The following is a 13,970-nucleotide window of genomic DNA, read 5'->3' on the forward strand; positions in this document are numbered from 1 at the left end:
TGCCCATGTGTTGCTGGGGTAAGGGGGTGTTGGGGTGGGGCTGGGGCTCACGCCGTGCCTGTGTCCCCGCAGGAACCGCGCTGAGGGCAAGGTGCTGGAGACCGTGGGCATGTTCGAGGCGCCGAAGCAGCACGGCAAATACGAGACGGGGCAGGTGGGTGTGGGCGGCTGGAGGCCCCGGTCGGTCTCCGCTGTGTCGGCTGCGGTCGCTCTGCCAGTTTCCCAAGTGCTCTCGCCGGTGCCGGGCAGGGCCATGGAGCCCGCGCGCTGCCAGCTGGCGTCTAGTCAGCTCGGTGCTGGGGAATCGCATCTGCAGTTCCAGCCTGCACTCGCCCTGCCCTGCCCGTGGCTCCTGGCATTTGGGCATCAGCCAAAGTTTCGTGGGGCCAAGACACAGTTCTCTCTTGCCCCAAACCCTTGTCACCATCGTCGTGGGGCAAGAACCCTCCGCAATGCTTCATCAGTCTTGTTGCAGTAGTAATCTGCACCTCGACCCCTTTCCTCTCTGCTTTGCTGCTGCTCCTGCCTTGCTCACCCAGCGCAGGCTCCAATTCCTGTTTCTCCTTTTCAGCTCTTCCTGCACAGTGTGTTCGGATACCGCGGGATTGTTCTGTTCCCCTGGCAGGCCAGACTGTATGATCGGGATGTCACTTCCCCCGTCCAAGACAAGTAGGGTTCAGATTTGCTCGTTTTCTATCCTAGTGTTGTCCTGTGCCAGCCTTTCCCTGTTCTGTGCAGTCCCCAAGGCAGGAGCGGGGCAATGCCTTGAGTGTGCAGTGGCTGCAGGAGAATTGGGTGGGGTCTGTGCTTGGAAGAGAAATCACTTAGGTTGTGAATTTAGACTGGGTTGTCAGAAGGGCAGAGGTTTCAAGGAAGGCCATATGCTATTTGTGCCTGTTAAAAAAACGAGGGTCAAACGGCTCCCTCTGTTCTCCGCAGGGTCGTTTGACACAGGAGTGATGTGACACGGCCAGGCTGGCAGAGCTTTTGCTTGTAGGCGAGGCCCAGATATGAGCTCGGTGCTGGGGGTGGAGTTTTGTAGGAGCAGGACGGGAAAGGTGCTCTTGAGCTCAGCCTGCGCCTTTCTGTTTAGGAGCGAGAATGCAGCGGGTCACGGATCTAAAGAAGTTAAAGGGAAAACTCACACCTACTACCAGGTGCTGATAGATGCTCGGGATTGTCCGCACATAGTAAGTAACTGCAATAAGTTTGTGGGTGCCAAGGGACTCCTCACCTGTGTGAGTTGTCTGGGCACAGACAGCAGCTGATGGGGGGAGCATCTTTTCTGTGGCTGAAGTTGTCTACTCTGCTGGGAATGTTTCGGGGACAAACTGGTTGTTTGTCTGGTCACTGTTCTTCTGGGGAAGACAGGCAGGAGTGCCGAATCATCGCTCTTCTGCATTAGACTGATTCCTCTCCCCACGTCCACTTCCTTGGCTGTTTGCATGATATGGGTTGGGAGTAGCTACAAAACCCTGTGGGTTTGGGTTGCAAGTCATTCTAGGAGAATTAATGTGGCAGAGGTGTTTTGACAGGAGTTGGGTGTGCGTAATGAAATGGCTGGAAACTAACGTGGATTTCTGTGCATCTGTGGTATTAAATTGCCCTTCTTTAGTCTCAGAGGTCACAGACAGAAGCAGTTACGTTCCTGGCAAATCACGATGACAGCAGAGCCCTCTACGCCATACCAGGTAAGGAAACGTCTTCCTTGCAGATTCTTGAGGCATCTAATAGCTGTGGCTGGAGGCTAAGTGTGCTGATGCAGGGTTAACAATGAGGTGCTTTTTCCTGAGCTGGTCGTGAACGAAGCTAATTTCCTTGCTCAGACTGCTCTGGATAGTTGCTTCATTTCATGGTGTTTCATGGTTTACTTCGGCTTCTGGTTTAGGTTTGGACTACGTGAGCCATGAGGACATCCTTCCCTACAGCTCCACTGATCAGGTGCCCATTCAGCATGAGCTGTTCGAGAGGTTTCTCATATATGACCAGACAAAAGGTAACTTCCTGCTGCTGGAAGTCAGGCCTTAGTGAAGGCCAGGAGATGAGTGCACTAGGAGGTCTTTGTCCTGCCTACAGTGTCTTACCGTGCTCCAGTACAGGAGCCAGGAGGTGGCTTTGTTCTAACAGAGTCCATTCAGGCTGATCACTGCATCCATTCAAGGAGGGGGTGCCTGGGAGCATCTGTACCTGGTGTGTGATGTGGTCGTCTCTTTTCACTCCCTGCAGTTCCACCTTTTGTAGCGAGGGACACGTTGTGTGCGTGGCAAGAGAAGAACCATCCCTGGCTGGAGCTCTCTGATGTGCACCGGGAAACCACCGACAACATCCGGGTCACTGTCATCCCTTTCTACATGGGCATGAGGGTAGGTCTGACACTGGTCACCCTCTGGTCACTGAAGCTATGCCCAGCCTTTCCAGGGTGGATACCACCTCAGAATCAGGTCTGCAGCCTCACTTGTTGGAGGACCTGACTTCTTGCCACACTTGCAATTACAAATAGGTGTCCTAGCATGGAAAGGTGAGGAGGGAAGGGTTGTGGGCAGCTCCCCCACCTCATCCCGCTTGTCGCTTGTGACTGTGAAATGCCTTTGATGCTCTGTGAGAGCAGCTAGCAAACAGCAGGCGAGAAGTTTCACCGTGGGATCCAAAATGAACAGCACTGATGATACAGACCAAGTGCAGGTGAAATGGCACCAGCACAGTCTGCTCTTCAGTGACACTTCTGCTTGCAGCCTTGCTCTGTGGGGTGTGACACTAGCAGGGTATTTCTCTTCTGTTGGCATTAATGGGAGAGGGTTCCCCGACCCAGGGCTCTCTGTGTTCCGCAGAAATCCTTTGTTTCCTCGTGTTGATTCAACCGTACTGTTTGGGGAGCAGAAACCAAAATAATAGCGTTTGTGCTAGCCAGCTGTATTTTTATGGGATGGTCATCCGGGACTTTGCCCATGGAGATGTCCTGCTTCATAATAAAGAAGTTGTGAAGTCATGCTTGTAAGGCAGCTGCAAGCCATGAGATATAGGTCCTGATGGAATCAGGGTCTTGGTGCCACACTGATGTACAGCTCCTCCGACTGGGGAGTCAAGTACCCAGCACGAGGTAGAGTTAGGTGTCTCCTAGCACTGACGCAGGTGCTAGTGTCCCATCAGACCCCTGTTGCTGAGGGGTCCTGTAGGGCTGTCTGGTCACAGTCCCACTTGCCGAACACGGGGCAGGGCCAGCAGGCAGCTGACTGGGACTAATAAGGACTGACTTGGGCGGCACCTTGTGCTGCATTCCCATGTGGCTTGTCTGTGCCTGGCACTATGAGACAGTGTCCTCTGTGCTTGTGCACTGCTGATAGCTGAAGGGCATTCTCTAAAGTCACTTCTTTCCTTTGACAGGAAGCCCAGAATTCACATGTCTATTGGGTAAGTGCTGCTCAACACCTTGGGGAGGGAGTTTTGTTGCTGTGGGGAAATGTGCCCTACTGCTGTCATACATCTTGGGGAGGGAAGCTCTGAGTTGGTGATTCCCAATACCCATGTTATTAGCTACTGGTAGCTCGCTCTGGCTGTTGCTAACTGACTGTCTTGTGTCCAGTGGCGCTATTGTATCCGCTTGGAGAACCTTGACAATGAAGTGGTGCAGCTCCGAGAACGGCACTGGAGGATATTTAGCTTATCTGGCACCTTGGAAACTGTCCGGGGCCGAGGAGTGGTAGGACGGGTAAGCACTGCCTGGATCCTGTTGTGAAACAGCTTGTCCTCAGGGCCACTTCTCTAGGGGCTGAGTCTCCAGGATGTCACACCCAGAGGCAGCAGGGAGAGCGTGTTTTATGGAAGAACCTATGAGCAGTTTTTCCCAGGCTGTTCAGTGTGTGGGAAAGAGCTCAGCCAGATGTTTGTCTCTGGACATGCAGTCATCTAACCAGGGCTTGAGATGGGATGGTAGGTCAGGGAATTGCAGGTGTAAGGCTCGAACTGCCTGGGTGGTGATGGCCCTGAGGGCTGCAGGAGGTGGGATGGGGAGCAATTGCCAGGTGGCTTCTCATAGCCAGCAGAGATTTGCAAAGCAGATTTTCTGTCAAGAGCTGGCTGAGGAGAAATCAAAAGGTGCTCAATTAATGCATGGGGTCTGTATCTCCTTAGGAGCCAGTCCTATCCAAAGAGCAACCAGCGTTCCAGTACAGCAGTCATGTCTCCCTGCAGGCATCCAGCGGCCACATGTGGTAAGCAACGTGCGCTGTCGTGGCACTGGGAGGGCTGCACTACAGAACCGCTCACGACCTGGAGCTGGCAGGGCTCAGAAGTGGGTAGGGGTGGGAACAGACTAGTGGCTGCCTATCTGCAGGCTAGTCCCCGGTGGCTCCAGAAGTCTCTGCTGGCCTGAGGTTGGCGTGAGCTCTGAACTGGTTCCTGCCTCTACCCCAGTGTGTGCCAGGCTCAGAAGGAGCTGGAGCCTTTCCAGCGTCCTCCTCCTATGTTTGGTTCTCCACCATGTACTATGCTGCATGCAGAGGTTGTGGCTTCAGGCTGATGCATGCATAGCGAGTTCTGCCCTCAGGCTGCTTGTAGGGAGCCTGGCTTTACTGCACTGTCACCTTTCCCAAGAGCCAGGCTGTGAAACCCTGTGTCCACAAAGAGACCCTGCAGAAGCCAGTCTGCATCAGCACAGCCCACCTTTTGCTGACTACCGAGCTGCAGGCTGCTGGTCTTAGTGCCACAGCTAGGAAATTACTGCATGCCTGGACCTGTTGGCAGACTCGATTGAGATGGGTCCTGCCCTGGTCTCCTGCGGGTGCCTAACTCATGCTAAGACTTCATGCAGGCTACCTGAGTTGTGCCTGCCCCTCCTAGAAGCCCATGGGGTGGTGCAGCCTTTGTGTGTTGAGAATGCACTGAACTGCCCAAAAGCCTTGTCACAGGTGAGCTGCCCTGGTACAGGGATGTGTTCCTGCCACTGGGCTGGACCTAGAAGGCAGCCACAGCCCCAGGGCGGGGCAGAGCTGATGCTTTTGCACTGCTGCCCTGTGACAGCCTGTGTTCACAGGCCGGCCTGTCTGGTCTTTGCCTTGGTCCTGCAGGGGCACTTTTCGCTTTGAGAAGCCCGACGGCTCCCACTTCGATGTGCGAATCCCCCCCTTCTCCCTGGAAAGCAACAAGGATGAGAAGACTCCCCCGTCCGGTCTGCACTGGTAGAGTCATAGAGCGCGGACCACCGAGGAGCACGGAGCCCTGCTCCCGAGCACAATGCAGCCAGGACGCAGCATTTTGACACCTTTAAACCATTCTGTTCTAACCGCTGTCTCAGGAGAGTGTTTTGAACTGTGGCATTGACTCGCTCGGGCTGCATGTGAGTGGTATAAGTTGTAACAGTTGCCCATTCCCTTTGTTTGCGGTGCTTGCCAGGGCCTGAGCTGGCATCTGAGGGCCTGTGCTCCTGCAGCAGTGAGGCCTGGTGCTTTCCCAGCCTCCTGTGAGTTCTTCAGCACGTGAGGTTTCCCTCTAAACTGGCCCTCCTAAAGGCAGGCAGCCACTCTCCTCCATGCCCCAAAGCTTGCTCGTCTGTCCCACCTGCCCCAGCTAGGCCTATGCAGAGCTCAGCCAGCTCAGCTCACACCTCTTGCTTTGCAGCTCAGTCCCAGCAGTGGCTGAAATGCAGACATTTCCCTGGGTGCAGTCCTTGCTGGTGCAGTCTGCTTGCTGCTGTCTGGAGCTGCATTCTGAGCAGAGACGCTTGCTGGGGCTCAACTTGTGCTGCTGCTGCGTTGGTTTGGTGAGAGCCAGAGCATGGGGGGGCGGGCAGCAGGTGCAGATCAGGTTGTCACTGCTCTTTGCATGCTCGGAGATGAGCTAAAAGTCATAGGAAGGAGCACCCCCCCGCTGAACTGTAGAAGTGTGTGCCTCGCTGCCAGTGGTGAAGCCGTTTCCCTGCTCATATGTAACTGAGAGTCCCCACGGCTGTGGTGCCCTGGCCTGGTGAGTGCTGTTGGGACACGAAGGTTCCCTCCTTGCAGAGCTGGGGCCACCGCCTGGCTTCAGTGAAGTGGTGCCCAGCCTGCTGAGTTCTAGGTCCTAGCACGTGGGCTGTGACCTCCTCGCTGCAGACTGCATGCTGCTTCACTTGCTGCCTAGAGGCAGGTCTGCATTCCCTCTTGGCTGGTGCCTGCATAGAGCTGTAGGGGTTTGTTTTAGGATGTGAAGGCCCTGCACTGCTCTCCTAGCCAGGGGTTGTCTTTCTGCAGCTGGGTCTGGGGGTCTTGGCAGCCCTCTGAACCTGGGGTAGATTTGCAGGAGCTTAGGGCACAGTGGAGAGACTCTTGCATCGAACCTCCTGATGGTGACCTCAGGCGCTGCCTCCCCGTGCATGCTGAGACTGGAAGCAGGCATGGGTTTGCAGAGTGCACAAGGATCAGGCTGCCTGCAGGGCCAGTCTCATCCTGTTTTTCCCTTCTCTGCCTGCTCTGGACCCCCCCCCAAACTGACTCCCCGCTGTGAAGCCAGGCTGTGTCTGGAGCAGAAGGGTTTTCCAGCAGAACTGGTCACAAAGCTTCTCTTCCCCTGCCCTCCCTGCATGCCTGCTAGTGGGAGCTGCCCTGAAGTAGGACTGGTAGAGCCCAGAGCCCTCATCCAGGAAAAGCTGCATCTTGGCACTCTTCCCCCTTGAAAAGCCCCCGCATAGTACCTTTTTGTGACCTGTTGCTTTCTCTGAGCAGTCCCCTTTTCTGCAGAGTCTCAAGGGCAGCAGGGCTGCTGTGGTTGTTTCCTCTGAACAACCACCCTTCAGAAACAGCATCGCTAGTGACCTGTGCTGTGCCCCAGTAAGATGAGTGGGCCGAGAGAAACCAGCTGCTTACAGGGCTGCGGTTTCCTCCCTTTCATCCCTTCATTTCCTGACTTGTCTGTTATCAGACATGGCATGTGCATCCCCTGGGGTCCTTATGGGGGAAGGTAGCGGAGCAACAGGACTGGCTGTTGCTAGCAGGTAGCGTGAGCGTGTGTTTGGCTCCTGGTGTGTGTTCTTTTGAGTTACAGCAGTGGGTGGTTTGCAGCACCTCACCCCGTCCCGTGCTAAAGCCCCTTGGGAACAGCCCTTTGGGAGGCACTGTCAGCAAGGCAGGGAACTGGCAGCTGCTCAATGGAGAGTGGAGTAGCAGCTGCCCTGCCTGTGCCGTGGGCTGTTTGTGCATTTGTTCGGTCATCTCTTACGCTGGGTTTTTGGGCTGCCAAGAGGTCTAACCTTGTCAAGAGCAGAGCAGGGGGTGCCCCCATGGAGGGTTGTGCCTGGGTGTTTTTTAGGGGAGTACAACATTTGCCCTGAGGCTGTACCCAGGGGCAGAGCACTGCTGGGGCTCCAGTCAACCCAGTAGTGTGAGTTCAGGGCTGGCTGCATGTAAGTAGGATCTTGGTTGACCAGCATGTGCTCAGGGGTGACGCAGCCCAGGGGCCCTTGCATGGGTCGGTTTGATGGCTTCTTCCCCCTGGGGCTAGTGGGGAATGGCAGAGCTCGGGGAGCTGCAACCAGGCTCGCAGAGTTGCACAAGGGCTGGCTTCACTGTCTGTAAATACCTGTACAAATCACTAGTCAATAAAGCATTGAAGGAACTGGTGCACCTGTGGCTCTGATTCCCTGCGGGTGCCCCCTCCCCACTGCGGTGCTTTGCTCTGGCGCCTCTGCCCAGCAGGTTAGGCTCTGCAGACCCTGACTCTGTCAGTGCCCTGCAGCGATGCCAGGGCCCTGACCACATGGCTCAGGGTTTGACTCCAGGTTGGAGCTGTTGACACTATGCTGGTTCCCTCCTAGCTTCCTGCATGTCCCACCTGGAGGGACAGAAACCGGTGTCCTGTTTGTGCCATCAGTCCTGGGGAAGTGTCCTTTGGCCATATTGTGTCCTTGGGAGAGCTCTGAGGCTTTTAGGAGCATTGGGTTTGCCAGCCAAGGGAAGAAAAACCTGCTCCAGCCAGTATGTGGCTACCCAGAGATTCCCACTAGAGTCCTTGCTCCTCTGCTCGGGGTCAGGTTTACTGCCCAGTTCGGGGTCAGGAAGGGATTATTCCCAGGCCAGTGCTGGCATTTGGGGTCCGGGCCCTGCAGCTTTGTAAGGGTCTGCAGTGGTGACTTCAGGAGTTTCTTGGGTAGCTGGGTGCCATGAGTGCAGTGCACTGGCTTCCATGGCCAGGGGCCCCTTCTAGTCTGGTGCGCTTCACCTCTTACCAAGCTCCTGGCTTGCAGTTGGGAGCAAGGGAGTTGTTCCTTTAGTGGCTGGAAGGTGAGTATAAGCAGGGCCATGGACAGAAATGAGTCTGCTCTCTGCTGTCAGCTTGGCCAGACCGCAGGGAGGGAGAACCAAAGACTGCTGCTGTGGCCCTTAGACGAGGTGCCCGTGAAGCAGACCCCAGCCCTGTAACAAGTGCAAGAACAGAGCCTTCGAGACAGCAGCTGCCGAGAGCAAATCTGGAAGGCAGGGCCCCTGCAGGCCCACGTCCTGGACGCGGAGGAAGGTGGCTGGCTAGTGGCAGCGGGTATGCAAAACCCTGAGAGTTCAGAGAAACGCCCGGTAGGCAGACGGCACAGGAAGCCCGGCTCTGTTCCAGTCAGACGGCCACATTTCCCCCACAGCAGCAGGGCTGTGAGCTGGGGGACAACAGCACAGCAAAACCTCAGCCCCATTTCCTCTCGCCGTGAGGCATGCTGAGGAAACGCTCCTGGGCTGGATGTAGAAGTGCAGATGCAGAGGTGCCTGGGAGGCTGAGGCCAGGCGCTGACGGCCGGACACCGGGTGGGCAGGTGAGTCACGGCTTGGTCCTTGCTGCAAAGCTGTTTCCCCGCTCTCTGGGGAGGGGTCAGACTCTCCCAACAGCCCCCGAGGGATCCACAGCTCTTGTGAGCTAGTCCTGCTGGGCACTGGGGATGCACCCTCCAGCAGGCTCCTTTGCCCAGCTGGCCAGAGGGGTTGCAGGCGAGTTGTCCAGCACTGCTTCCCTCTCCAACCTGGGGACAGGTGTGTTGCTTGTGTGCCCTCAGCCTGCTGAAGGGGCCTTTGCGAGGTCCTGCCAGCGCTGCCCCATAGCCAGTGGCACAGTCCGTGGAGGGGCTAGGGGCTCCCTTCCCATGGGGCAGTCAGCTCCACTGCCCCTGCACTGGGCCTCCCCTGCCAGGGGGGTTATTCACATCCTGAGGGTCTTCTGCCTTTCTCCCGGGCTGTGTCTCCTTGACGGGCAAGGGAGACAAGCGTTGGGTGCTTCTCAGGCTGCCTGATGGATGCTGTGGCTGGACCTGCTTGCCTCTCCCACGACTGTTTGGGACAGCAGGTCCCCCCCAGCTCCTAGGGTCCCTGGCCCAGGACGAGCCAGGAGGAACCAGGCAGCCCCCACATGGTCTCTGAGGGAGGAGGACAGACTAGCTCAGTGCGTGGGAGGCTGAGGACAGGCTTTGAGTCACTTGCTCTGTGGCCATGGCACAGCGGCTGCGTTGGGTTCCTCAGTGCTGGGGGGCCCTGGGGGAGTTTCCCTGTCACCATGGACAGGGCTTTCCCAGGTACATGCAGTCTGTCCTGCTCAGCCTAGAGGGATGGCTGTCCCCATGGCCCAGAGGACAAGCTTGGCTGCACAGGGTCTCTGATGCTGGTTGCTTGGTCCCATCGTCCGTATCCCACCTCACCTAGGCCTGGTCGTGGCTGCATGCTGTGGCCCGGGCAGGCTCTTGCATCCGCATGTGCGTGCCCAGTGGATATGACTTGTGACTTGGGCTTTGCTTGTAGGCATGAGAAAGCAGTGACAGGGAATTCCATGTGCGCGGGGCCCTCCCTCTCCTCTGCCAGCCCCACAGCTGAGACCCTGGCTCTGCTCAACTCTACGACCCAGGACAGCCCCCGGCAGTCGCCCACCACGGGTAAGGCCAGCCACTGGTGCAGTGCCGTCATGCTGTCTAGGGCCTGCTCCTGCTGCCAGGGGCAGGGACCTCATGGGCTGGCCCTGGAGTTGTGGGAAGTGTGCAGCGCTGAAGGTGTCAGGGGAGGAGGGTGTGGAAGGCTGGGTCTGGGCCGTGAGCTCTTGTGGCATTGCAGCTGCAAAGCTGTTTCCGTTCGTCCTCAGGTGGGTCTGTGGAAACACCAGTCTGTGCCCTCTGCCCCCACATCATCCCCCCTGTGGTTGTGGTCCTGCTGGGCCTGTCCGTGGCCACTGCAGTGCTCTGCAGGAGGTAGGTCTGCCTGTGCCCTCACTCCAGAGAGCACAGGCTCCTGGCCACTAGTTTGGCCTCTGCACTAGGGATCCACTGCAGGACACCCCTCAGCAGCCCAATGTTGCCACTCCCCGCCACTGGCTTGGATGGGCAGGTGCCCGGGTCACCTGGAGTCTCTCTCACCCCCAGGCACTGCCGGCCTTCAGGCAGGCACCCGAGCCAGGATGACATCCGCGCTGCCGAAGTGGGGGCTTCCCAGATCCAGCCCATCACGGGGGGGTGCCGGCAGGGGGCTCCCAGGCCCCTGGCAGGGGCTGCATGGCACCCGCTGAGGGAGGCACGCACCTCCTTCAAGATGTGGAGACAAAAGCAGGTGAGTCCAAGCTGGGGCCTGCAGCTGGCTGCTGCAGAAACCTGGGCCCTGGAGATCTTGCTGCTGCTCCAGATGGCTCCCCCCAGCTCTGCCATCCTTGTAGAGGTGGTTGCGGCCAGTCCCCTGCTGTGTTCTGCCCTGCAGCAGTGCCAGCACCCTCCCAGCAGCAGCAGCAGCAGCAGGGAGAGGCCACATGGGTGCTCTGCCCTGTGTGGGGTGGGCAGACCATGCGGGTGCTCTGACCTGTGCTTTCCAGGGCCTGGCACGTGCCCTGCAGGGTGTGGCCCTCATGGAGCTGATCAAGGATGGCAAGCACGGCCAGTTCTACCGCGCCAGGCTGAGCACTGGGAGCCGCTGGGGTCACAAGCTGGTCACCTGCAAGATTGGGCGCCAGGGTGAGGAAACGGTTCCGTCTTCTCCTTCTTCCAGAGCTCCCCAGCCCAGGGCTGAGCCGGGCACCAGCGTGGGAGGTGCAGCACAAGTGCCAGTGCTGGGCAGAGCTCGTCCCTGCTTTGGCCCTGCCATCCAGAGAGCGAGCCCAGCAAGCTGCCCAGGGCACTGCTGTGGACTCTGGAGCCTGCGCCAGGGATGTGGGAGCACCTTAGAGGTGGCAGAACATAGTGGGTGGGGCAGGACTGACCACCCACACAGCTGAGGGTGGCTGTGCTCAGCCCCTACCGTGTGCCCATGGCTTCCCCAGGCCTGCCGGCAGCACGAATGGAGCTGGAGGTGAGGATCCTGACGACGCTGGGCTACCACAAGCACATCCTGCAGCTCCTGGAGTGGAACATGGAGCAAGGTGAGGGGAGAAGGAGGGGAGCCCAGCTCCTCCCGCCGATGCTGTGACACCCTGCTGTGCCATAGGGTCCCCGGGTGACCCTGGGCAGGTCTCTGGGCCCTGTCCGTCCGGGGGAGATTGCCCAGCCCTGCCTCACCTGGCACAGGTGAGGACAGAGGCCTGCAAGGCCCTGGATGCTGCTGCTATGTCAGGTAGGCCATGAGCCACCAAGGCTGCTGGGAGCAGGGTAGAGCCACCCCTCACTGCAGGGAGGAGCAGACGGGGCCTTTCGAGCGCCTTGGTTCAGCGATGGGGTGCGAAGGGCAGTGGCTGCTCTGGGGCCGCGCTGCTAAGCCTGGGGTCCATGTGGCACTGACCTGCTGCCACTCCTTTTGCAGAGCCCTATGTGCTGATCCTGGAGCACGCCGGCCTTGGCACGCTGCGCACCTTCCTCCGCTCCCACCGGGAGCAGCTGCGCAGCTGTGGGGACCTGCAGGCTCTGCTCACCATGGTGGCTTACCACATCTCCCTGGGCATGAAGCATATCGCCGACAAGCAGGCAAGTGCTGGCAGGTGGGTCCACAGCTCAGGGGAACCCACAAGACTGGGCAAGCTGCAGGATGGCGGGGAGCAGAAGGCAAGGTCTCACCCAGCTGCTCATACGCTGGCCCTGGCCTGTCCCCACAGGTGCTGCATCGGGACCTAGCACTTCGCAACATCCTGGTCAGTGCATTCCCGCACGGGTGCAAGATTGCTGAGTTCGGGCTGGCCAGGGAGCTGGGCCATGAGGGCTCCCTCCGGCACCCAAAGGTAGGAGGCTGCATCTCAGCCTCTGCAGAGGCAGGCATGGACGGTGGACCAAGCTCTGAGCCGAGCTCTCCCAACTGGTGCTGGCCTTGGATGCTCCTGCCTCCCCTGCCATGAGCTGTCCACATTGCAGGTGGAGGTCCCCTTGCGCTGGTACCCCCCCGAGTACTTCCGAGAGAGCGTCTATGGCCTGGCTGGTGATGTCTGGGCCTTTGGGATCGTGCTGTGGGAGATGGAAATGCTAGGTATCGTTCCAAGAGCTGGGCCCCACTTGGTTTCATTGAGGGGGTGCACATGTGCGCGCATGGGCAGGGTGCGATACCCAGACGCTTCCTGGGACCCTGCCTGCTGGAAACAGCCTTGGGCATAGAGTCATGCTCTGCATGAGCTGCTGCGGGCCAGCACGTCCCACTAGGAGTGTTGCGTCACCTGGTGCAGCTGAGCAGGGAAAGAGGAGGCTGAGACTCCCCGACGGTTCTCGCTTGCTTGGCTCGGGGGTGAACCAGGTCCCTCAACCATTTGAGCAGTGTGAGTGCACGGGCTGATGTGTGGACGAGGACAGGAACTTTGGGAATAGCCCTGTGCTGCTGGGAGGGGAAAGTCCGATAGGAGGGGACGGGGTCCCGTTTCCTGCAGCGAGAAGGGTATAACACCCCGGCTGGGCTTGGGCCTGTGCCCTGTGCAGACTGGCGGGGCAAAGGCAAGCCTTGGTACAGGTGGGTGACCCCTGGTTTCCCCTTGCAGGCTGCTCCCCATACCCGTACCTGGACAACTCTGAGACAGTGATGTTCCAAGTGTGCTCGGGCTACCGGATGAGCAGGCCACCTGGATGCAGAGAACAAATGTGAGCAGGGCCGGATGTGTTCCTTGGCTCTGCCTGCCTTGGCTAGGGGTCCTGGCTGGGGAGCGGCACAGTCCGGTCAGCAACAGCTGGGGGGGAAGGGTGCGGGGCTGCCTCCCTGGCCCAGCACAGAGGGGTGGGCCTGGGACTTGTGCCACAGCAGCTGTTAACCCAGGGGTGTGCTTGGGCCTGACTCCCTGCTGTGCACGCCCCAGTTCCAGGCTCATGGAGCAGTGCTGGGCTGACGACCCCCGTGAGCGGCCGCCTTTCTCTGCTATCGTCCAGGAGCTGGAAGACATCGTGGAGGAGGACGCGGTGAGAGCACTTGCCCTTCAGGACCTCGCCATCTCCCTTCCAGGCTCTGCCAACCCCCCACCAGCGCTTTGGGGCTGCCCTGGAGTCTGGGGTCATGGCTAACCCATTGGGGCTGGGGTTGGCACCAGGCAAACAGCTCCTGCTAAAGCAAGGCCTGGCTCCGAAGGACAGCAGCAGGACGGACGCTGGGGTGCTTTGCCCAGCAAGCCGCAGGCTCCTGTGGGGATGAATAGGTTCCTGGGACACCTGCAGCTGCTTCTGCACTACTACGGGTCGGAGCAAAGTGAAGTGTTAGTGCTTGGAACAGCGCCTGGGCTGTCACTCGCCCAGCTGACGTCTCCTGCTCCTTGTCCTCAGGACTACCTGCAGCTGGAGGACAGCCGCCAGCCGCAGGGCCCTGCCCTGTTCGCAGCGGGGGCGCCGGTGGGCGACAGGGACGCCAGAGCCGGGCTCTACACCTGAGAAGCCGCGGCCTGGGGCCGGGGCGGCCGCACTGGCACCCGAGACGGGGCGCTGAGCGGGACCGGATCGCGCCCGCGCGCAGGGCAGCAAAACCCGGCCGGGTCGGAGCGGGGCACGGACAGCGCCGGGCCTGGGACATGGAAGGAGCAGCTTCGCCGCCTGCAGCCCGGCCGCATCGCCCTGCTGGGGCCGAGGGCCCGGCGCGCCGGGGCTCCTGGCAGCACCCCTGGCC

General features: G+C 59.2%; 2 protein-coding genes across 2 annotated transcripts; both read left to right on the forward strand.

The window, feature by feature from the left end:
- Positions 1-43: 43 nt before the first annotated feature.
- Positions 44-5,278, forward strand: POLDIP2 (DNA polymerase delta interacting protein 2; the record flags this gene model as incomplete). The annotated part of the gene is made up of 10 exons (XM_019545338.1): positions 44-154; positions 572-669; positions 1,094-1,190; positions 1,616-1,691; positions 1,889-1,996; positions 2,227-2,363; positions 3,382-3,408; positions 3,581-3,706; positions 4,129-4,208; positions 5,064-5,278. Coding segments are annotated over 10 exons (975 nt in total), but the record flags the coding sequence as incomplete, so codon positions are not given.
- A 1,324-nt stretch (positions 5,279-6,602) lies between these two features.
- On the forward strand, positions 6,603-13,955 carry LOC109316970 (tyrosine kinase receptor Cad96Ca-like). Its single transcript, XM_019545339.1, has 12 exons — positions 6,603-8,767; positions 9,741-9,871; positions 10,075-10,180; positions 10,352-10,535; positions 10,792-10,930; positions 11,236-11,334; positions 11,712-11,872; positions 12,001-12,123; positions 12,254-12,365; positions 12,865-12,964; positions 13,177-13,276; positions 13,634-13,955. Exons 2-12 carry the CDS (start codon positions 9,769-9,771, stop codon positions 13,736-13,738), a joined length of 1,332 nt encoding a protein of 443 aa, XP_019400884.1. The 5' UTR covers positions 6,603-8,767; positions 9,741-9,768; the 3' UTR covers positions 13,739-13,955.
- Positions 13,956-13,970: the final 15 nt, after the last annotated feature.

The sequence above is a fragment of the Crocodylus porosus genome, unplaced genomic scaffold (assembly GCF_001723895.1).
Source record: "Crocodylus porosus isolate Cpor-Errol unplaced genomic scaffold, CroPor_comp1, whole genome shotgun sequence".
Classification (NCBI taxonomy): Eukaryota; Metazoa; Chordata; order Crocodylia; family Crocodylidae; genus Crocodylus; species Crocodylus porosus.